Below are 22,894 nucleotides of genomic sequence, written 5' to 3' on the forward strand. Positions count from 1 at the left end.
GCTTGTTTCTATTGCCTCATTTTCAGTGTGTTAATGTTTACAGTTACTTTCTAACTTTGGACAAAAGATAAGTTTTCCATATATGCAATTTCCTCCCTTAAATTTACGGCAGTGACTCATTTTGTGAGGCAACCACGCTTTTTAAAAAGTTGATCGATTAAAAAAAGAAGTCGATCGATTTAAAGAAAAATAAGGAAATCACGGTCGAAATGGAGACCAGATGCATGTGTTTGGGAAGCTGCATGCTACGAGCCCCGTAACACACGACCAAGTGTCTGAGAAGCTGGTCACTCGCCAGACTCCTGCTCCTCGGGAAGGGCGAGGACGTACGTGACATGCTGGCCGCTCGCCCTGTGCTACTACATCCCACCCACAGCACCTTGCGGCCAGGCCCTCGCTCAGATTAGGTGAGAAGGGTTCAGTAGGCCCCGCTGACCGCAGAGGGCTCTGGGAAAGCTCGCAGGTGCGTACACCAAGCACCGTGAGGTCTGCCCAAACGTGGCAGGAGCAGAGCTGTGCCTTCCTGCATATGCTTCCCCCTGCACAGTCCTGCCTTGACCCCTGACTCCTTTCACGCGAGTTCTCGCCGCTGGGGCATGTCCACGGTCACGACCGACTGTGGTGTCACAGGCACGGCGGGGCAGAGGCCTAGCGAAACCAGTTGGGAGACGTCACGTGAAAGCAAACTGCCGACTTTAGGAGCTGGGTGGTAGTGTTCAGTGGGAAGCTCTTCCAACTCCCCTACACTTTTGAGAATTCTCACAACAAAATATCAGAAAACGTTAGCGGACAAGACCACCTGCCTTCTCCATGAGGCTTACAGGCCCCCATTCCATGCAAGCGGGACCTCTACCTCTGGTTCTAACTGGGTGCAAATCTCCCGTGGCACGGAGGCTTGTTGTTTATCCAAGCTCTCCGGATCACGTCTGTATCTTTCTGAACTAGAAGATGCCAGCAGCATACGGTATGGGCACCTGCAGGGGTGATGCACCTGCAGAGTCTTTGAGGGGCTCCTCAAAGACTCCAGATCCCTTTAGGAAACATGTAAACAGGTATCTTAAGAAGTTCAGTGATTTTTAACAAGTATTTCCCGGCTCATCACTAGCAAACCCATCGCAGGTTTTTATGCTCTGGGTTCTGGGCGAGTGAGAAGTGAGCCCCGGCCCCCTGTTGCAGGGGCTCCCTTGCTCCTGGTTTCCGGGACCCCAACCTGTAACTTTGGAAAATGGACTTTGGCAAGTATTTTAAATTAGCCAATGACACAAACTACCTATCCCCTTCGTAATGTGGTGAGGCCCGGTCTTGGGAAAGAACACTCTATAAAGCTCTTGGTTTAGACTCCTTTCAGGGATCCCTGGGTGGCGCAGCGGTTTGGCGCCTGCCTTTGGCCCGGGGCGCGATCCTGGAGACCCGGGGTTGAATCCCACGTCAGGCTCCCTGCATGGAAGCCTGCTTCTCCCTCTGCCTGTGTCTCTGCCTCTCTGTCTCTCTCTGTGTGACTATCATGAATAAATAAATAAAATCTTTAAAAAAATAAATAAAAATATTAGACTCCTTTCAAGGTCACTGGCAACCACTGTCAATCACCAGCTCGTAAAGAGAATTTACAAAACTATGGCTAAACCAATGCTCATGAATCTTGCCTACCTACCGACAAAGTCAGCTACTGGGATAATCAAATTTGACTCTCAGCACAGCAGTCCTACTTGCTTTATCTTCCCACTCGCACAGGGCTGACTCATGAAAAGTGAGGTGTAAATAATTAACTTGAAAATTCACACTTTTTTTTCCCCAGTGCACCTGCCTTTCTCTCTCAAAAAGTACATTTTTTTCATGCAAACAGAGCTGAAGAGTTAACAGGTCTGATGTTACTTCTGCTCTACCAAAGAATTTAAACCACTGAGTGCAGGCAATCTCTTCCAGTAGAAAATTTTATTTTCATTGCTTTTCATGAGTAGGCAAACACAACTTTACAGCATTATCAAAGCCAGATTTCCAAATTCAGCAAGTTAGTTTATACACCAGCCCCAAACAGTAACGTATAAAGCAGCATTTGGGATCACAAATGGGTAAACACACAATAAGAGCCTCAAAAGTCCAATGTTAAACTGAATTTCATTTCAGATACTTACCAGTGAAGAATTCTGATGAAAACATTTTTTAAATTACTAGTACTGGGGCAGGAGTTAAGAGCACCTCTCATGCGGGGATGCTCAGGTCCTAACTTGCCAGCCACACATCACCCACCTGGGCTTGCCTACAAAGGCCTGCCCTTGAGCGCACGGGACAGGTCCCGTTCCAACCACCAGGATCTGCCCCGCAGAGCCAAAAACCACTGGGGATGTTAAAGACAGATGAAGGAAGCAAGAGAAACACACATTCAGACTCTGCCTGCCTGTGCGTGAAGCTGCAGCTAGACACTCCACAGAGTAGAAGGAATCACAGCTCAGGATTCCTTCTCTGCTAAGGGGCAAGACTGAGGGGCCCTAAACACAAATGACAACCTGTGACACTGCTCAACAGGATGACAACTTCAGAGCTTATGAGGCAGGCCAGGGGAGAGACACACAAAGGGAGCTTAGTAGGGAATCTTCAAAATATTTTATTACAAAATACAGTACAGCGTTCATAGAATGTTGCCCAATGCTCTCTAACACGTATGTGGCTGAATGAAGCACTGCAGATACCTGGCAGTCGCCCACAGGAATCTAACTTCTATGATTTCAGTCCCTGTGGAGTTACAGAAGCAACCTGTATCGGGCAGTGGAATGGAGAGACGGACAGTCACTGTGGCCGTCTGGGCTCCTGACTGCTGGTCAAGACGTCGTTTTCTCCAGGGCTTGAAATCCATGTCCAGGGCTGACAACCTACCAACACTGGGACCCAGATCCGTACAAAGACGAGGCAGAGTGGAGAGAAAACAACTCTGGACAACCCAGAAGTCTCTGGCCACTACTTCTTATTCCTGGGTTTTAGCTCTTCAGCTGCATTACGCAGGAAAATGTAGTTTTTCTTTTGGGGATTATAAAACTCATGTCCCTGAGGGGGGAAAAAACACAACAATCTTATCATTAAAGAACAAAACTGAGCAATTTTGTGGGCACTTTGTATATGCCAAGTCCTGCACTATGTGCGTGAAACAGAAGGTCTCCAGGGGAACAAAACAGGTTTAGGGAGAGAGAGAAAGAAAAGTCAAATGTTAAGTTTAAACTTTGGTTTTAAGAGGAAAGGTTAAGGAGGACTTAGTGGAAATCGGCCTTCGGTGTTCCACTAGGAGGGATGATCTTTTACATATTTTTCAGTGCTAAGACTGTTACCCACTGCCACTTCAAGGCCACGGTGGCCGCCCACAGGAGCAAGGCCGCCAGCGAGGGCAGCGGAGCAGTGGCCCAGACTTGAGGGACACATCTGCCCTAGGACTTCCCAGGGATGATGGCAAGGTCCAGGATGAGCCGCCCCACACAGACCCAGAGAGAAATGGAAGTCCATGCGGTGGTCAGTGTTTGCTCTCATGGTGAGGGGAGGGGAGCTGTGCAACTCTAGGAGGCCTGAAAATTAAGGACCATGAAGGGGACTGAGGCCTCTGAACATTATCCCCCAGGGAAAAGAACAGCAGCCACGGAAGTTATTAGTGGCATTAACGGTGAGAGGACAGAGGAGCGGGGTGACAGGCAAGGCAGAGGAGTGGGCACCTCAGGTGGTCAGAAGACCTGGAACAGGGAGAGGGGAACGGCCGCTGGCTGCACTCTGCCTCCTGTACCACAGCCGTGGGTCTGCTCATCCTTTGACAGATATGCCGAGACAGTTCTAGAAGTTTAGCCCAATGGAGACCACAAGTTCTCATCATAATATACAAAATGCAGCTGTTCTGGGCAGTCACATTTGGGCAACAAGCTCACGATATTCACCTTATGTGATCACGATTTCATCCTAGAGATTAACAGTCTTTAAGAACAGTGTGAAATTCCCAAAGCAACTCTTTTTAAGTTAAAAAGATTATAATTTAAGGGGCACCTGGATGGCTCAGTGGGTTAAGCATCTGCCTTCAGCTCACTCAGGTCATGATCTCAGGGTCCTGGGATCGAGCCTCCACTGGGCTCCCTGCTCAGTGTGTGTGTGTGTGTGGCGGGGGGGGGGGGGGGAAGTCCTGCTTCTATCCACCCCCCTCCCTTGCTCATGCTCTCTCTCTCTCATGCACTATCTCAAATAAATATTAAAAAAAGATTATAACTTGAACTCCTACTGTAAGCTGACATTAATTGTTCAGATGAACTCACCTGGAATAGCATTCACAGCAGTGAGCATTCTCACTTCTTTCATTTACTACCGATTTTTCAATGCTTACAACACATTGCAGCCTGAGTGTGACACAGAGGCAGGTGTAGCCCGAGGCAACCACTGGAGGAGCATGTGGACAAGGGGAAGCCAGTGGAGAAACCAAGGCCCCAGGCCACAGCCTGGCTCCAGCCCCAGCCAGACAAAACCGGAAAAGTGCACACTTTGCAAAACTGAGTGCGTGGCTTCCACAGGTAGATGGATAAACACGTGGCACACCTGTACCACAGACTGCTCGGCAGCAGCAGAAAGGAACAGATGAGGGACACACTCAACACCAGGGGTGAACCCCAGGATCCTTACTCAAGGTGAAGATGCCAGGCAAAAAAAAGAGTATGTAGTGTAGGACTTTTTTTTACATAAAATTCTAGAAAATGCAAGCTCATCTATAATGACAAAAAACAGACTAATGACTGTGTGGGGGGAGGATCAGAGCAACACACACGGAAACTTCTGGGGGGAGATAAAAATGTTATCTTAAAACAAGGTTATCTTGACTGTGGTGATGGTTTCACAGGTATATGCAGATGTCAAAACCGCACAACTGCTGCATTTCCAGGATACCTCAGTAAAGCTGCTTCAAGAAAAACACAGCGTGGCTGCCCGACCCAAATCAGCACACACACGGAGAGCAGGCCCAGGTGCAGAGGCCGGGAGGCCTCAGAACTACCGGCCCAACAGGCAAGGGTGCTGCAGGTAAAGCCATCAGAGATTGGGACTGCCCAGCTCTTCTGACAAAGAGAGGATCGAAGGTGACACCAAGACCTCTGCCCCAAGTGAACGGACAGTGATTGCCTCAAAGGAAGGACCCAGGAGAGGCAGCGAGCCTGCAGGACAAAGGACGCATGCGTGGGAGTCAGCACGGCTTTCATCTCGTAAGTTAAGGTGCTCCGGGCACACCGTGCATTCATCCTGTCGGGACTGGGCCACTGGAAGAGAAGCGGAGGGCGAGCTCAGGTACCACGTTAGAGACTGAAGGGTCACTGGTTTGCCCTGGGAGAAGCCTAAGGAGAAGCAGTCAGGCTAGAGCTGAGGGGAAGGGTGGCACCCAGGATGCAGCCAAGGGAGCAGGAGCTAGTGGGTGCGAACCCTACCGATGCATTCATCAGTCGAGGAAAACAAGGTTTCCCAGCTGGCTTTGGCACGGTCAAAGGCCTGAGCGTGTGCTTACAGACGGAGAGCAAGGAGCTGGTGGGCAGGAAGAGAAGGTGCTTGCAGGAGAAGAGGACAGAGGGGCGTGAGGGTGTCTCGGGCACGTCTGGGCTGGGAGGCAAGAGGAAGGAGACAGGCCAGGGCAGGTGAAAGGGGAAGTGATTGCCTGGTCAAAGCCTTTCCGGGTGAAGCCAGGGGCCTCCCCAGTCAGGAACCTGGGCAGCAACGACAGAGCAGGGAAAGTCTGGAAGGTTGCTGTGGAGGGGTGTTCGGGGGCGGGGGCGGGGGGGTGGCATGAGAAAAACAAAACAATCCAGAAGAACCAGCAGCAGCAGCTGAGAAGCAAACACGCAGGCTGGCCGAGAGACATGACCACTGGCCAGCAGCCTGGAGCCCCAGGCCCCGAGTCTGTTCTCCTTACCGCCACGCTGGGACACCTCAACAACACAGCCAGAACCCGGGAAGCCAACTTCCCTCCCCAGACAATAAACAAACAAAAAAGCAATGCCTCCAGCGAAAGCCCCATGCCCTGGCCCTGCCGCCCCTCCAGGAGCCCTGCCATGCCCCCTCGCTCTCTGGCAACCGCCCCTGAAGGACTTACACCCTCCCTGAGTGGCACCCTCTAGGTCACTTCTGCTTCTGCGCTCACAATGACCAGACCTTCCCCCAAGAACAGGTTCCAAGGGAAAGGCTCCAGGGATATGACGTCACTGAGTCCCCACACCTTGTGAGGAAGGCTGGCTATTTCCCTGTGAAGTGACGTGATGGTGACCTTCCAGGGTCACCAGCAAGTCCAGAGAAGAGTCACAAGTCAAGCCCAGGCCTTCTGATTCCCAGGGCCTGGCACTGCTGCCTTGGCGCGCCCACAGCAGGCCTGGTAATTCTCACCTTGGACCAGTCGTAGCTGGAAGCATAGGCAAATATGTTTCCATTGTGATTGAAGCAGCAAGCTGATATGGGTTGATCTAACTGTTCTGAAGTTTTTAGTTTTGTTCTGGCATCTTTGTCCCAAAAGCTGAATCTACCATCAGATCCCACAGTTGCAAGGGTGCCATGGACAGGATGGAACGCGATCCCATTTACCTGCAAGGATTAACAACGCACAATGAGGGGTGGCGGATGAGGGAGGAGACATCAGGTATTTACCAATACATGCCTCCTGCTTCATCAGGAAAAAACACGTACGCACAGTAAATTCATGAGAGCTGACTGCCCCCCGACTGGAGACGCTAGCCTCGCTTCCAGAATCAACTGCCCGCCCAGAACTGAACTGCGTCTCGTTATGAACACAAGTCAGCAGAAGTTAACAAGTATGCAGCCAGTGACGGCAAGGAGGGGACATCAGGAAAGGGCCTTTTTCCTTTTCCCAGCAATCAGCAATTTCACAGTTTTAGCTAAGTGTATGAACTGTCTGGCAGCACTCAGGAGGTGGAAGGCCTCTGAGAGAGCCCTAAGTTTGCCCTCGGCAGCAGCAGTCAACGTGTCACAAAAACAGACAAGGGGGACCCAGAGCAGAAGCCAGTGATCTCTGCCCGTGAACATGCACAACAACACGGATGACCTTTCCCGGCCCTGTAATGAGTCAGCCACCCACCTCCAAGTCTAGTTTCTAGAGGCGTTCTCAAGATTAAAGTTTCTTTAACCTACCGCGTAGATGTCCTGAGGAGCTGAGGTATTGGTTCCGTTCGAGCGGTGACATTTGAAGGTAAAGTTATCTTTGGCACTGAAATGCAAAGGCTCAACTAAGTTTCCCTTTCTGAAAAAGTCTCAAGTGAAAATGTGCAAGCGAATCAAGCCCACTTACGGATTGGGAGGGTTGATGTAGTGAATAGCCACCCTCCCCTCGATGCTTCCCAGGGCAAAACCAGTCGGCTTGTTCTGTTTGTCTTTAAAAATCGCCACGCATCGATGCTGCAGTTTGAAAGAAAAAAAATACTGTTATTATGCAAAATACAAGACTTCATAACTAAGTGAAGGTAAATAATGTCCACCTCGTTTCTGGGTTTCAGAAGAACCAGAAACATACAAACATAGTAAATTATTTCTAGTCCTCCAGTAGGCATTATTTTCTACCTTTTGAGAAACTACTTTTATTCAGCCACACGACTTTATGAACACACTGTAGACCATGTGCTGGTGTCTGGTGCTGCTCCTCCTCTGCCACTGGAAGGGCCTGCCATCACTCCAGCAGCACACGCGCCCCTCTGGATCCCATCAGTTCTTATTCTGGTGCTGGCCCCGTCACTTTGATCCACAGTCCTACACTAACCAGGCGGGCACCCTGCAGCAAATCACCCAATGTTTCTGTGCCTCTGCTTCTCCAAATGGAGAAGGGAAATACCATCTGCCCAAATATCACAAGGTCACATGGGACAGTGGACATGGCCAACACTTTCTAAACTGTGACCATACCATGCAGGAGCAACACACTGCACTTGATCTAACACAGGGTCTGGAGACCCAAAGGAGGGTCTCCTGGATTCCACAAAGATCCCACAAAAGAGCCTATGACCCAGCCTCCAGGTGCAGAGGAGCAGAGGTCAGGGCCTGGGTCCTCACTTCCTTCTTCCAGTCATGACAATCTCATCTACCCCAGAGAACCGCCAACCCTACCAAACTGTTGTTTTATATTCCGTGAGTTCAGAAGGCATGGGGGCAGGACTTGAGCCTGGGGGCGAAGCCACAGAAAATGAAGATAAGAGCAATCTGTTATTATGACACTTACTACAGCACACAAATTTCCTCAGTAAATGGAAAAGTATATACTAGTTCTAGTTCTGTACCATTTGCCTTTTCTTGAATAACAAGCCCATTACTTTTGTGAGTGGAAAAAAGTTACTGAAAAGAGGCAAAAGTCTGTAAATCAGCAGGAATGATGACTGTGCCTCCCCTGCTCAGCACAGAGACCAGGAACTGCACACCTCTGGGGGGCACCATTTACAAGAATACAACCACACAATGGCCCTAAGCAAAGGCTGATGGCATGCCCCAGCAAATGAAAGGCCAAGGTGCCTGGCACAAGTGGCAGGAAATGAAGCCAGTCAGACTAGGTTTTGTCAAGGAGTTCAGGATTTATCCAAAAGGAAATGAGTCAGAGCTGGGTTTTTAAGCAGAAGTGTACAAAGTCAGATGTGCTGTTATAAGAAAGAGCCCCTGACCCATGATCAAAGGACTGGATCAAAGGAGAGCCAAGATCTAAGCTCTTAACGGTCACACAAGGAGATCTGGATTAGACGTGTGGGAGGGAAGGAGTGAAAAGAATAGATTCCAAAACACCTGCAGGATAGAAGGGAGCCTGGAGATCAGTGAGAGGAGAAAAGGGGAGCAGACTGAGGATGACTTCTAGATTTCCAGCTTAGACAAGGGCAGGTGGAGGTCCCATCTCACAAGATGCAGAGCACAGAGGGAGGCGGTGGCTGAGGGTGGTAGGCAGGAGCAGGTTAAGATCATTTGTTCACTCAGCAAACATCTGTAGAAGACCTGGCTCTAGAAGCTGGGGATGAGACAGCAACAAACAAAGAGAAATCTCTGCTCTGAGTTGACATTCTAGTGGGCAACATGAGACAAAAATGCATAAAACACATACACATACATCTTTAAGACACACACACACACACAGTTTTGGGGAAAACAGGCACAGAAAAGCCTGAATAGAGGCAACATCTAAAGATGTGTAGAAAGTGGTCCCGGGTTTGGTGTGAGATATTGTTGGGCTGAGACGCTGCGAGATAGGCAAAGGAGCTTTCAGATTGTGGGTGTCCCTGTAGGGATCCCAGAGGCAAGGCTGGTTGGGGATCCGAGTCCCCAGCCCACGAAGTATACCTAAGTGACAGTGAAGACAGAGATGAGGGTTGTTTTAGTAGAGAAGGCAGTGGCCTAGAGGAGAAGCCTGGGGAACCCCAACATGCAGTAAGAATGAGCAGGGAAGACGAAGTAGCATGTGGAGAAGCCGGGGGGCAACGGCCGGGGTATGTAAGAACATGTAAGAATAGCAGTGAATGCTCTCTGAGATGAGGACTGGTCAGCATCCACTGCAATTATGGATAAGGAAGCCGTCGGTGGCCAAGCCAAAACCAGTTTCAGTGGTGTAATGTGGGTAGAAGTGTCAACGGAGTTGGGTGAGAAATGAGTGGGAGGTAAGGAAACCAAGAAAGCTTGTGTGAGATGCTTAACGGCAAAGGAAAAGGGGTCCAGGTGGTGCCAGAGGACACGGGGCAAAAGAGATTGTTTTGTCTCCTAGGATGAATGAGACTGGAACACACGTCAGTACTAGTCATGCCAAAAGAGGGGTGTGAGTGTCCAGACACTCCATGGAGGAGGAGTTCCATGGAGTCCCACCACAGAAGCCGCCTCCACAGAGCACAGGCCTCACCTAACTGGCGGGAGAAAGACAGAGGAAGGTGTGGACACATTCCCTAGAAAGAGGACAAGAAGTTCCCCACCACTGGTTTCTATGTTCTCCGACCAGGAGCTGATCTGATCTGCTGAGACAAAGGTTAGAGGAGGAGAGCCTAGGAGTTATGAGAGTGAAGAAAATCTAGGAGTCTGTGGTGAGTGGGAGCCTGAAGGGAAAAGCCTGGTGCTGTGTGGGCCTGGTGAAGGCAGAGCTGAGGACAGGCGCCAGGACCCCAGATGGAGCCCATCCACGGAGGCACGCAACTGTACGTGGAAGCGTCCAGCTATCCAGCGGCACATTTAGAAAGGACAGAGAAGTCGGGCTCCTCCAGGGATGGACAGTATCTTCCCATAAAATATGTGTGCTTGTATCCTTAAATTTATCCCCTTGAAAATACTTCTAGGCATTTCGAAGTACAACTATATTCCACACATGGGGACTGAATGGCATGTGACACATGTGAGGTACATGCTTCCTAATCTGACTGGGGACTCACCTGATGTTTCAGCGGAGACTCTATCCTCCTGAATTCAGAAGGTTGATTCTCTAATTGGTAGACAATCAGTCCTCTCTCTGCAGTTGCCACCACGGCCATAGGGTAGATCTAGGGAATGGAGGGAAGCAGAAACACGCCTAACATGAAGGAACGTGGTTTCGTATACCAAAATACTGGATCCATGTTTTTAGCCTCACAAAAATAAGTCTGAATTTTTTTAAGTTTAGAAATCCAATGATAACCACTATATGTTTCATGAAAATCTAGAGAAAAAATTATTTGAAAGTAGAACATCCATTTTTAAAACACCATTTTTTCAAAACTATAGGATTATTTTTAAAATATACTGAGAAAGAAGACATGAAATCACTTCCAACACTCTTTCAAATGCTAACAGCTGTTATTATCATGCTATGTTTTCCTCTGGGGTTTCTCTGAGCATCATGCATGCATATGTATGATGTATGTTCCCATATAATTCAGGGGCAGCCCAGGTGGCTCAAAGGTTTAGCACCACCTTCAGCCCAGGGTGTGATCCTGGAGTCTCAGGATCGAGTCCCATGTCGGGCTCCCTGCATGGAGCCTGCTTCTCCCTGTGTCTCTGCCTCCCTCTCTCTTTTCTCTCATGAATAAATAGAATCTTTAAAAAATAATAATAATTTATATCCTTCACTCAAGGTGTGTTTTCCAAGAATACTAGCAGTTACTGTCCAATATGCGCAGAAATGAACCTACCACCGGGTTCATTTAACCTCACTGGTCTTGTTAGCTCATCAGGCCACATCAAAGCTTTCATCACATTATACACAACGAAGACCATCCATGTCTTTATTTTTCTCATAATAAATTCCTAAAAGTGGAATTACTAACTGCTAGCACAAAACTTCAAGACTTTTAGCCAAATGGACAGAGAAAGTTCTTCAATTTCTCTTCTACTCACAGACAGCCCCCAAAGATCTAGTACCACACCACAAAGTTATTGTCCACTTTCCTATGGCCTCCAATAAATGATATATAGCGATGGCATGTGGCTGCCTGCACATGTTCAAACGACAAACTTGACAACCACTATTTAATAATCTGGAGACAAATGCAGCATAGAAATCTGATTTAAGATGACTGAAGCAAACCTTGTGTGTTTATTACTAAAGTTAGAGGAGTTTTTAAATTACCCTCTAATTGAAAGATGTCAGAAGGTAAGAAATTTGTTATTTCTCTTAAAAGGATATATGTTAAGTTAGAAATTCCTCACCACGTCGGCACAGTAACATCTTTCAGGGAGCTGCAAAACCATCATAGGATTTGATGATCGTGTATCCCAAAACTAAAAACAACAACAACAAAAAGCCAGTAAGTGACCATTCAGAGCTATGGTCTAAACAGTGTAAGAATAAATGTCATGCCTGGTCAGGCCGTACAGTCCCTTCACTGGTATACCATACCTTCAAAGTCTTATCCCAACTCCCGGTCATCACACAGCTGTAGTTTGGTGCTTTGATCCAATGTATGGTTTTAACAGGAGCATCATGCTTACAAGAAGATAAAATCAAAACAGATCAAGAGAAATTTAACTATGTGCTCAGTTCTGGAAACTCAAAGAGAAAGCACCAATTTAAAAATTGAGGTCATACCAAACACCAAAAGATATCCAAGCCCTTCCCAATGACCATAACATTCAATTTAACCTAAGAACATATATCTATTTTCCATCCTGACAAACATTAATTTTATTTTACCCATAATGAGAGTAAAAATAAGCCCCTCCTTAGGAAGTTATTCAGAAATAATTAGTAGGGAACTCTACCAGTTTTTTTTTTTTTTTTTTTTTTTTTATTTACTAAGGAGATACAAAGGAAGAGATCAAAGAGATGATTCTGGCACACAGTCACACATACTGTGAGCAGGCAATGCCTTTCTGAAAGTTGGTTCAGAAAGTACCTTTCTGACCAATGCCCTCTCAACCAGGTCAGACCCTCTGGTTCTTGGTTCTCTGAGCTTCGTTACTTCTCCCCTAGCAGTCCTCACATGCCTGCTGTTCCTGAACAGAGTGAAAGCCCCACAGGCATAGGAAGTGTCGCTTTTACCACGGTTGTGTCTCTACCCTACTGGCAGTGCCTGGCATATAGCAGGCATTCACTAAATACTCAACTGAATGAACAAGTGTCTACAAGCAGTTGGTAAATGGCAAGCCACACATGGGTGTCCGAATGTCAAACACATGACTGTTGAGGCCCACTTGTAACATCTTTTATAGGTTTTAACATCACAAACTCCTTAGGACGCCCATTCTTATCTATGCACACAAGGAAGATCCATGACAGACCAACTGTGGAATGCCAGTAGGAATGAGAATGGTTATTACCCTGGTGTTACTTTGATGCTAAAGTGGCTTCTGAAATACTCAAGTCTAACTGAGTTGGTAGAGTCAACTACATTTTTTCTATACTACAGAATTAGAATTTGAAAATCACAACCCCAGGACCAGCTTTTCTGTACAGAGTGTTTATTACCTGTGCAATCTGTATCGCTTGATTACTATTGAGGTCCCACATTTTGGCAGTTTTATCACATGATGCTGTAAATACTTTGCTCCCATCCTAAAAGAAAATAGAGAAAATTGGCTATTCTAAAAAACAAGTTGATCATATTGAGGCAGGTTTTGTTTTGCAATTTTTATTTTTCTAATTATTTACAGGCTAGTGTATTATAAATATAAACTCTGCTGTCATATATAAAACACATTTTGAGCTCTTTTATTACGGATTTATTTTTCTAAGAGATATCTTATCAACAGGATTTAAAAATATTCAAATAACTCATGAAGTTATACAGGAAAATGAAGTCTCCTGCTCCGGACCTGCTCCTTTCTCATGGACCACTGAGTACCTTCTAGGAATAGTCTGAAAATCCTGCACCTATATGTAGTACCAGGCATACTAACACATTAATTTCTTGTTCTGGTTAATTTCAAGCCTTCACAAAAGTTGCAAGAATAAAACAATAAACCACCATCAACCTTTACCTAGAATCATCAATGGTAACTGATATGTGACATTCAGTGCATCATTTTCTCTGCATACGCACATATGCATCTATAATCATTATACATTTGTTCAGCTCTATATCTAATAGCATTCTGAAATGCACACCATAAAACTACACTAATTTTCAATAATCATTGGCCCTATGAAAACTATAGGACAGCTTAACAAATTAGCAATCACTGTGTAGTGGTTTTAAAAATATTCAAATATAGAACTCATAAATTAGATCAAATCTAAAGAAGCACGAGACAATTTTCAGAAAGAGAAAATATTAAATGGAAAGTGTAGACCAGTCGTTAGGGTGATTTATTTAGTGAATATTTTAGTCTTTATAGGTCTCTGCTGCAACTCCTTGTCACAATGGATTGAAAACAGCCATACACATTATGTAAATGAATGAGTGTAGCTGTGCCAATAAAACTTTATTTATAAAAATAGGCAATGGGCCATACTCTGCTGACTAGATTAACTCATCTCTGGTTCCAAAGCTCAAAGATTTACTGCCATCCTTCTCCAGCAAAAATCTCTTCCTATGAAAAGTCACTATTTCTCTAACTGAAAGAAAAGATAAAACCTGCTTCTTTATCAGTGAAGTTATAAGGAAAACTCCATAAATCCTTAGAAGTGACCAATGTATGCAGTGGGCTACCCTGAGACTGAGTGACACACTGGCCTCCCAGAATCTCATTATAAAATGCACATCCTACCAGCTGTAACCAGCACTATGGAGCAGCAGTATGCCAGATCCCAGTGGGCAAAGAGATATGGAGGCTAATCTACAAAAAGGCCAGGGCCGAGAAAGAGTATTTGCAAGTGCTCTCCACCCTGCTATGGCCACACAGCAAACCATGTCCTTACAGGGCTGAAGAATTCATCTTCACCAAGTTTAGTTTATGCCTCAAAGGGAACCCTGGCCCCTTCTCGCTTCTATGCTATTAAATGTGTAGCTTCCTCTCCCGAACACTCTTCCCACCTCCCACATTAGTCCATTAGTCCATTTCCCTTCCTGTAAGCCTCTGATGGGAGGCTGTCAAGCACATGGGCCCTGGACCAGGAAAGTCTGGGTCTGGGCCTAGACTCAGCCATTCACTATGTTCCCTCAGGAAAGTCTGTCAACTAACCCCAAGCTAGTTATTTTACTTAGATGTAGTCTAGCTGCCACCAAGTTCTACTATCTGCAATTCTAGATGTCTGTCCTAAGAGACCAGGAGTTTCATGGCTACTTCGCTTTCCACTCTATCCCCATACTAGCAGAGCCTGATAATTATTTATCTGTTGTAATTATTATTACTTTCATTTTACAAACGAGGAAACAGATTAAGTAACCTGCCAAAGTCAAAATGCTGAAGAGGCAGAGCCCAAATTTGAACGTAGGCCCGAACTAGATGACACTATGCTCAAAAAGTTGAGGGCACCTGGTTCATTTAAGATTCAGCTCGTCTCTTCAGTGTGGCATTCATTGCACCCCCCCTAAAATTTATAGTTGCTTTCTGTGTCCCCTACAACCCAGCACCAGGACATCCTTCCCCTCTCAGGACTTGGCTCACTATGTTAGAACTCCTCATTGCTGCGTTCGATTCCTCCACTAGATGATGCACAACTTGGAAAAAGGAAATAGGCTGTCTTCGTTTTTATAAAATAGGCTGTCTTAGTTTTTATAAATGCCAACAGCCACTCAGTAACATCTGGGCAGCAGAATTCCTGTATCAATTAATTCCACTTCTCACCCTACTTTATAAGAAACTACATTCTGATCCGTTACCCAATCCTTAAAAAAGACAGGCAAAATAAATCAGGAATATCTTCAACCTACTCAAGTTGCTACTTTTCCACATGTAAATTAAAAATAAGTTGTGAGGGCGGCCTGGGTGGCCCAGCGGTTTAGCGCTGCCTTCAGCCCACGGCATGTTCCTGGAGACCTAGGATCGAGTCCCACGTCAGGCTCCCTGCATGGAGCCTGCTTCTCCCTCTGCCTGTGTCTCTGCCTCTCTATCTCTCTGTGTCTCTCATGAATAAATAAATAAAATATTTAAAAAAAAAATAAGTTGTGAAACAAAACAAAACAAAAAACAAACAAAAAAAAAAAAAAAGTTGTGGGCAGCCCAGGTGGCTCGGTGGTTGAGCGCTGCATTCAGCCCAGGGCCTGATCCTGGAGACCCGGGATCGAATCCCACGTTGGGCTCCCTGAGTGGAGCCTGCTTCCCCGTCTCTCTCTGTGTCTCTCATGAATAAATAAATAAAATCTTTTAAAATAAATAAATAAATAATATAAATAAATAAATAAATAATAAATAAGTTGTATCTGCAATACATGCATCCCTTTTCAAACTGTTTTCAGATCTATTATTAGCCTCATAATAACCCATTCAGGTATGTCAAGAAAACTTTTTTCAGATGACAAAAATGCTCAGAGAAACCTATCACAGCTAATGTGAAAATGGGAGCAACTCTGACTCCTAAACCATCTCAAAATATTTATAAATAGAATCATTTTTAGTCACAAATTAAGATCACATAAATGTACAGTGTAATTTAAAAATGACAACATAAAAGAAGAATAGTTTGGCAATTTGTGAAAAGTCCCTTCGTTAAATTCTCTCCAGTCAACCACAAAAGCTCAGAGCCAAATACACTTGTAACATATCTGCTTATATTACTGATACTCAGGATTTGGGAGGAAAAAGAGAATTCCAAAAACCCAAAAGATTTCGAATGTCTAAGGATAGAAAAGGATTCTTTTTTTCTCTAGGATTTATTTTCTGGGATACTAAATTTCTAATTTTAAGATGAAATTCATGGTATGAATTTCAGGGTAGGAAGGGCTTCCAGAAATTGTTTGCTTAAGGTAATATGTCAATAAAATAACGGAACTTTTTATGCAAGAAAAACTTTCAAATAAACTAAAGCTAATGGTCAATGACTACATTAGGAACATCAATCAATGATTATATTGACAGAAACTTAGAATTCCAACAATGTATATGTGTACATGGTTTCTGTGTTTCAAGTTATATTAAAGTAGAAATATATAAATACTCTGGATAACACATGATCTCACGTAGCAGAAAATATGAAAAATAAGATGAAACTTACATCACTCCAGCAGACATCTAACACAGGCCCCGTGTGCATCTGCTGGGCTTTTGGAATAGTCTGTCCACTATCCTGAACTTCCCAGCAGCGAACCTACAGTAATGTGACAAATTAATGCAAACACAGCAACTCATGACATATTACATGCATTGAATACCAGTAACTAATGGAGTACAACTTAAATATACACGAACTTCTCCTATCAACCTAATTCTCTAACTTTAAGAATAAAGCAGTCAAGGGCTCCTGGGCAGCTCAGTTGGTTAAGGAGCCTCATGGTTTCAGCTCAGGTTGTGATCTCAGGTTCATGGGATCCAGCCCCGGGTTGGGCTCTATGTTCATCTTGGAGTTGGCTTGAGACTCTCTCTCCCCCTCTGTGTCTACCACTCGTGTTCCCTCTCCAAAATACATAAATAAATCTCAAAAAAAAAAAAAAAAAGTATACTCAAGTCGCTATGTTCCTATCCCTAAGCCATCAAAATATACAAATTCTTTTGCTTACACCTAAAACTGCAGATAAATTTTTTATCAATTTATGAGATTTATTTTTTAAAGTAGAATGTCATCCATTACCATTCAGAGAATCAAGACCAAAGGGGAAACTTAGCTTTCATCTCTGAATACTGTTTTTACATCATTTTTTTCCTGATTATAAATGTAATGCATTTTACTTAGAGACTTTGTAAATATGACAAGAAAAACACACCACCTAATCCCACCACAGACGTTAATAGTTTGTTGTGCCTTCACTGTTCCCAGGCACACATACTTTCTTCAAAAAGCTAGATTATAGAATACCTTCACTCTTTTAACTGAAATATTTCTTCTTTGCATTAACTACCATTAAACATTCTTCTAACATTTTTTAGCAGTTAATCACGTGAAGTCGTTCCAGAAACTACATGTAAAAAACAAACCTGCTCAACCATGACTGCCTTCCTCCCCCTACTGTTCTTTTCTCAACCCTCCAATGCCCCTGTAAAAAAATCTTTTCCAAAACTTCTAATGTGGTATTCCAGCACACAAACATACCATAATGTATATTATTAGATATTACGATTTTCAAAACTTCCACTAGCATGAAAACTTTTAAAAATGAGGCAATATCAGATAGTAGCTATAAGTATAGGTTCTGGGTCCTACTGGGTGGGTCAGCATCCAGGCTTTGCCACTCCCTTAGATGTGGGACCTGGGCCAGTTATTCTACTTCCCTAAGCTTCACATCCTGCCTCGGAAGGTGGAGAGGACAGTACATTCACAGCACTTTAGCTACTGAGAGGCTAATTCAGTTATGCAGGTTAAGTCCATTACTTGAGATCCTCGAGCCCCAAAGTGGAACCACTGAGGTGCAGAGTTTAAACTTAAGGACTTCTGATAACTATTGCCCATTAGCCTTCAGAAGAGCTGTACCAATTTACATATCTACCAGCAATCCATGTAAGGTCTCAGCTTTTCTTTGCTGGAACCAAATGTCATTCTTTGAAACTTTTCATTTTGTTAATACTGATAGAGTCCATCATGTAAGTTTGAAATTATCTGCTTATGACACTGGCTGAATGGTTCAAGTTCACACTACTGGGCCACCTGTGCTCCTATAGTGAGGTGCCTCTTCACATCCTTTGCTTATTTTTCTAGCAGAGTTTTGATCTTTTGTGCGCTAGGACCTCGTCTTTCTTTTTGTACACAAGAGGTTAAGTGTAATGTCTATGCAGGATCTGCGCTACACCTGAAGTTGAAAAAAGTTTAACATGTGCCTTAAGAACATTTTCAGGATACTTAGAAGTTCATGTCTACCAGCATAGATAACAGTCATTTTCAATGACGCTATATTTGATTTGGAAATCCATGTCAAGTTACTGAACTACAGGAGGAATTTTTTTATTTATTTATTATTTTTTTTACAGGAGGAATTTTTGAGTGATGTATATGATTACGCTTTTTTAGCAAATACCACTGTAATAGCAGTGTAACAACTGACTCAGAAGGGTGATACCCTCTTACTGAGTTCTTTAAAAAGGCCATGAACAAGCTTTATCTCTGCTTCACTCACTTGGCAAAGAATGGAGTCAAATGGAAAGCTAACCTTACCCTTACAAAGATAAGACTTCTAGAACACACATGTAAGGAGCACTTACATCATTAGCCCATGATCCTGCAATAAGAAAGTTCCCAGGCAAGGTTGGTGGGCTAAAAGATAGACAACCAATGCTGTCATCGGGAGAGGATGTTACTTCAATATCCTAGGGAGGAAAATCAATGTTACAATGTATGCATCATCAATTTCACTCAAAATTGTCTTATTTCTCAATGAGCACTCATGGTGGACTTTCCCTGTGCTAAGAACTAAGTGAACTGGGCCTCTCTTGCTTTGATCCAAAAAACGAGTGATAAAGAAGCTAGTGGAAGGGCTAGCTCTGTGGGGACCTGAAGCAGCACTCTCAAATGCCCACAATGATGTTTCCTACCTGACAGCCCACCGGTTCACTCTCGCCCCAAGTTCTCAATCAGTCACTGCCTGCCCCCTACCCCGATGGAGATTCTAATTCAAAGGTTGTGGGCTGGGCCCTGGGAACCCACAATTTTAATAAGGACCTCGGTGACTTAAGTATGAAGAAAGTCTGGGAGCACAGGACACTAGTGCAGGGGACACACAGTTTCTGTGCTTTTGCCCCAAAGAAAGCTCCCAAGCTATCTGGGTATCTCTAACTATGAGAAACCCTGGCGTGTAATTTACGAGTCCCGTGAAACTTCATGTGGTACCTTCATAGGGTTGTGGTTATCTGTGCTTGTGCTGCCAAACATGCTGGTCCCACTAGTTCCAAAACCCGAAGTTGTTCCAAACAGACTCATTTTGGCCCTAAAAAATAATGGAAAATGTTAAGGACAGGTCCTTCAGTAAGTGGTATCACTGAGAGCTAATATAAAGCTAATTAAGTCACAAACGGGTAATAAGAGTCTAAAAATGACTTGATGCCAGATTTCTTTCTTCTAAAGAGATCGAAATAAGCAACAAGCAAGCGCTTTTTAAAAATAAACTTTATACTTTAGTTTTTGATTTATAGAAAACTGTAAAGACAGAGTTCCCATAAACCCCACATCCAGCTTCCTTATTTCCGTCTTACATCTGTCACGGTTAATAAACCGATACATTGGGCAGCCCTGGTGGCTCAGCGGTTTGGCACCGCCTTCAGTCCAGGATGTGATCCTGGAGACCTGGGATCGAGTCCCACGTCGGGCTCCTTGCATGGAGCCTGCTTCTCCCTCTACCTTTCTCTCTGTGTCTCTCGTGAATAAAGAAATAAAATATTAAATAATAATAATAAATAAACTGATACACTATAGTAAAGTACTTTTCAGTCACCAGCTAGAAAATAAATTCACCCATTTCTTACATAGTCTCAGACACTGAGCTTATTTAGCGCCAGGAATACGATAGTAGACTGGCAGAACGCCCCATTCTTCCAGGTCAGCACTCAGTGAGAGCTTACTTTCTTCTTATCAATTTCTACACTCTGGTTTAGGTCAACATCTCTGCATGAAGCTACTAAGAAAAGCAACCAGTCCTGGCAAAGATTCAGCAATTTCTCTGTAGGAGTTTTTTTAAAAAAATAACCCACTTTGGTCTAATTGAGTACCAAAAGGTCTGCTACCATGTTCTGGACAACAGAGAATGGGGAAATCGCTAGGGATTCTGGAAAGGCGTTTGGGATTCCCAACTTCATGGAGAAAACGAGTGCAGATGTTCTGGTCACATTAATATCCCGGAAAGCAACTTTGCGAGAGGAAGGGTGCATGCGACCGACCTGTGCCTCCGATGCTGGGGGTGCACGTGCAACACCAGTCGCCTGCATGACCGGGGAGAGGAATAACCAGGCTTCTGCAGTCGGAGTCTAGGAGCTAGCTATGTGGCTCTGGGGTGGTTACTGAGCCTCGATTCTCTCGTCCACAAAAACAGAGTCACTAACACCCACTTCTCAGAATCACGGAAAGCAAGTGAGGTCGCACACGGGATGCCTGAAAATGCATCCTTCCCTTCCTTCCCCCTCTTCAGCTATCAAATCGGAAGAGAACATTTGTGCCGTGTGGGATGAACCGAGGGAGGGAGCGCGGGTCACTCAGGTGTCAGCCTCCGTGGACCACACGCTGTGCGGAGCTCAGGGCACACAGGTGCACCCGGAACCACCCTCCAGGCCTGCGCGCCTCGCTGCCTCGCTGCCTCCCAGCCTCCCGGGCTCCCGGGCTCCCGGGCTCCCGGGCTCTGGGGGCACCCGGTCCGCCTGTGACCACAGCAAGCCCAGCCCTGCCCTGCAGCATTCCTACTACCTGTTCCTTCAGCCTGGGAGGACTCGCCCTCCCCCAAGCCTCCAGCTGTCTCAGCCTGAATGTTCAGATCCTGAGACCCTTTGCGGGGTGTGGGATGGGGGTGGGGGTGGGGGTGGGGCAATGGAAACGTCTTGTTTTCACGCACTGTCCTGATGTTCCCACAACTGCCTTCAGTCTCCCAGACTTGTCAAAAGGCGCGCTTAGGCCCGCTTTCAGAGGGCGGTCGGCAGCAGGGAGGCCGCACGCCTACGAAGCCGTGAGACCTACCTTGTTCAAAAGGGTCAGCCCTCAGAGGCTCCCCTGCCTTCCTGCTCCAACATACCCGACCTGGCGCGAAACCGCCCCCGCCTCCTGCGTGGCACCGTCGCGGCCCGGTGCTGCGTGCCCCCGACCTCCTCCTCCAGCTCCGACCACAGGACGGGGCCGGGCCGGGCCGGCGGCCGGCAGCTAACACTCGCTTAGGGGCGGGCAGACCAGGGGCCCCTGGTTTCAGAGCGACGCGCGACGGGGCGCGGGCAGCGGGCAGCGCGGGCGGGGCCGAGGGGACGACGCCCCTCCGCAGCAGGCCCAGGACGGCGTCTCCGAGGAGCCGGGGGCTGGGCTCCATCAGCAGGCGTGCGAAGGGGTCGGGCGGAGGCGACAGGCGCTGCCACCGGCCGGACCCTCCGGGCGCCTCGGTTTCCCCAAGAGGACGACGGGGTCGGGCCCGAGGGGGCCCCAGGGCCCGTCCCGCGGGCCAGCAATGCAGCTCGCTGCCCCGCGCACCCCGCCGGGGGCCCGGCCTCGGAGGCGCCGTGGCGGCGGGGAGGGAGGCAGCGCGGGGCCTACCTGAGAGTCACGCCACGGCCGGGCGCCGGCGGCGGGCAGCGGGAGAGGCTCGGGAGCCTGCGGGCCCGCGAGGCCGCGGGGGGAGGCGAGGGCGAGGGCGAGGGCCGGAGCACCCCCACGCCGGGGCAGGAAACGGCCCCAATTACCGTGGAGCCACTGCGCAGGCGCTCCGGAGCCACTTCCGGCGCCGCCCGGAAGGCAGGGGAGGAAGGGAAAGGCTTCCCCCGCCCACGAGGCGACGGCACATGCGTAGAAGCGCCTTTGACGCCGAGAAGGAGTCCCCGTGCCAGCAAGTTGCGGATTGGCCGAAAGTTGGTGGGTCCGCCCCCCGAGTTGCCAAGCGGCCGTTTTCGGTGAATTCGCGGCCGCCGCTGATGGAGGGGCGTTAACATTTTCCCTAGAAAATTAAAAGTCGGACCCCTGAGCGGCTCAGCGGTTTAGCGCCTGCCTTCAGCCCGGGGCGTGATCCTGGAGACCCGGGATCGAGTCCCACGTCGGGCTCCCTGCATGGAGCCTGCTGCTCCCTCTGCCTGTGTCTCTGCCTCTCTCTGTGTGTCTCTCTCTTGAATAAATAAATAAAATCTTTTTTTTTTTAATTTTTATTTATTTATGATAGGCACACAGTGAGAGAGAGAGAGGCAGAGACACAGGCAGAGGGAGAAGCAGGCTCCATGCACCGGGAGCCCGACGTGGAATTCGATCCCGGGTCTCCAGGATCGCGCCCTGGGCCAAAGGCAGGCGCCAAACCACTGCGCCACCCAGGGATCCCAATAAATAAAATCTTTAAAAAAAATAAATTAAAAGTCCAGCAGATTTCTGATTCCCGCCCACTCACGTCCAAAGCCATCCTCGAAGAAGCCGCCGGATCGCTGCCTCGGTGGGCGACGAGCCCGGGCCCTCTGGGCCTCGGTTCCCTCCGTAAAACCGTCCCGAGGACGCCTGACTTCTGGGGAAGTTCCCGACTAGGTGCAAGTGAAGCGACCTGAAGGAGCCGAGCGTCAGGTTCCCTAGGAATGTGAAGGGGCGGTCACGACACCCACGTGCGCTCGTGCCAACTCCCAAATATTTCAGCCGGTTGCTGGATTTCTCAAGGGGGAGAAAAGAGGCAGGGTCCGCCGAGGCGGTGGGGCAGGCGCTGAACCTCCCTCCACTGCCCCTGTGGTCGCTCTGCGCGCGCACGGCCGCCTGGAAATCTGCAGCGAGCTCTCAGACCCCAGCAGCGCCCCT

At 47.0% G+C, this 22,894-nt stretch overlaps 1 protein-coding gene across 1 annotated transcript; it reads right to left on the reverse strand.

Moving 5' to 3' along the window:
• Positions 1-1,912: 1,912 nt before the first annotated feature.
• On the reverse strand, positions 1,913-21,814 carry RAE1 (ribonucleic acid export 1). The gene is made up of 12 exons (XM_055305739.1): positions 21,668-21,814; positions 19,277-19,373; positions 18,652-18,756; positions 16,517-16,609; positions 12,890-12,976; positions 11,822-11,908; positions 11,632-11,703; positions 10,380-10,487; positions 7,292-7,398; positions 7,135-7,210; positions 6,376-6,570; positions 1,913-3,039 (listed from the first exon to the last, which is right to left on the reverse strand). The coding sequence occupies exons 2-12, from the start codon at positions 19,364-19,366 to the stop codon at positions 2,953-2,955; spliced, it is 1,107 nt and encodes a 368-aa protein (XP_055161714.1). The 5' UTR covers positions 19,367-19,373; positions 21,668-21,814; the 3' UTR covers positions 1,913-2,952.
• Positions 21,815-22,894: the final 1,080 nt, after the last annotated feature.

The sequence above is a fragment of the Nyctereutes procyonoides genome, unplaced genomic scaffold, assembly GCF_905146905.1.
Source record: "Nyctereutes procyonoides isolate TBG_1078 unplaced genomic scaffold, NYPRO_anot_genome, whole genome shotgun sequence".
Lineage (NCBI taxonomy): Eukaryota > Metazoa > Chordata > Mammalia > Carnivora > Canidae > Nyctereutes > Nyctereutes procyonoides.

Bases quoted from the DNA above. Each gene is read 5' to 3' on its own strand.
- RAE1 (XM_055305739.1), bottom strand. From the start codon at position 19,366: ATGAGTCTGTTTGGAACAACTTCGGGTTTTGGAACTAGTGGGACCAGC. The intron at 11,909-12,889 runs GTAATAAACACT...TCTTCTTGTAAG, and splicing joins AAGCGATACAGATTGCACAG to CATGATGCTCCTGTTAAAAC. The intron at 7,399-10,379 runs GTGAGTCCCCAG...TTCAAACTGCAG, and splicing joins AGTCTCCGCTGAAACATCAG to CATCGATGCGTGGCGATTTT.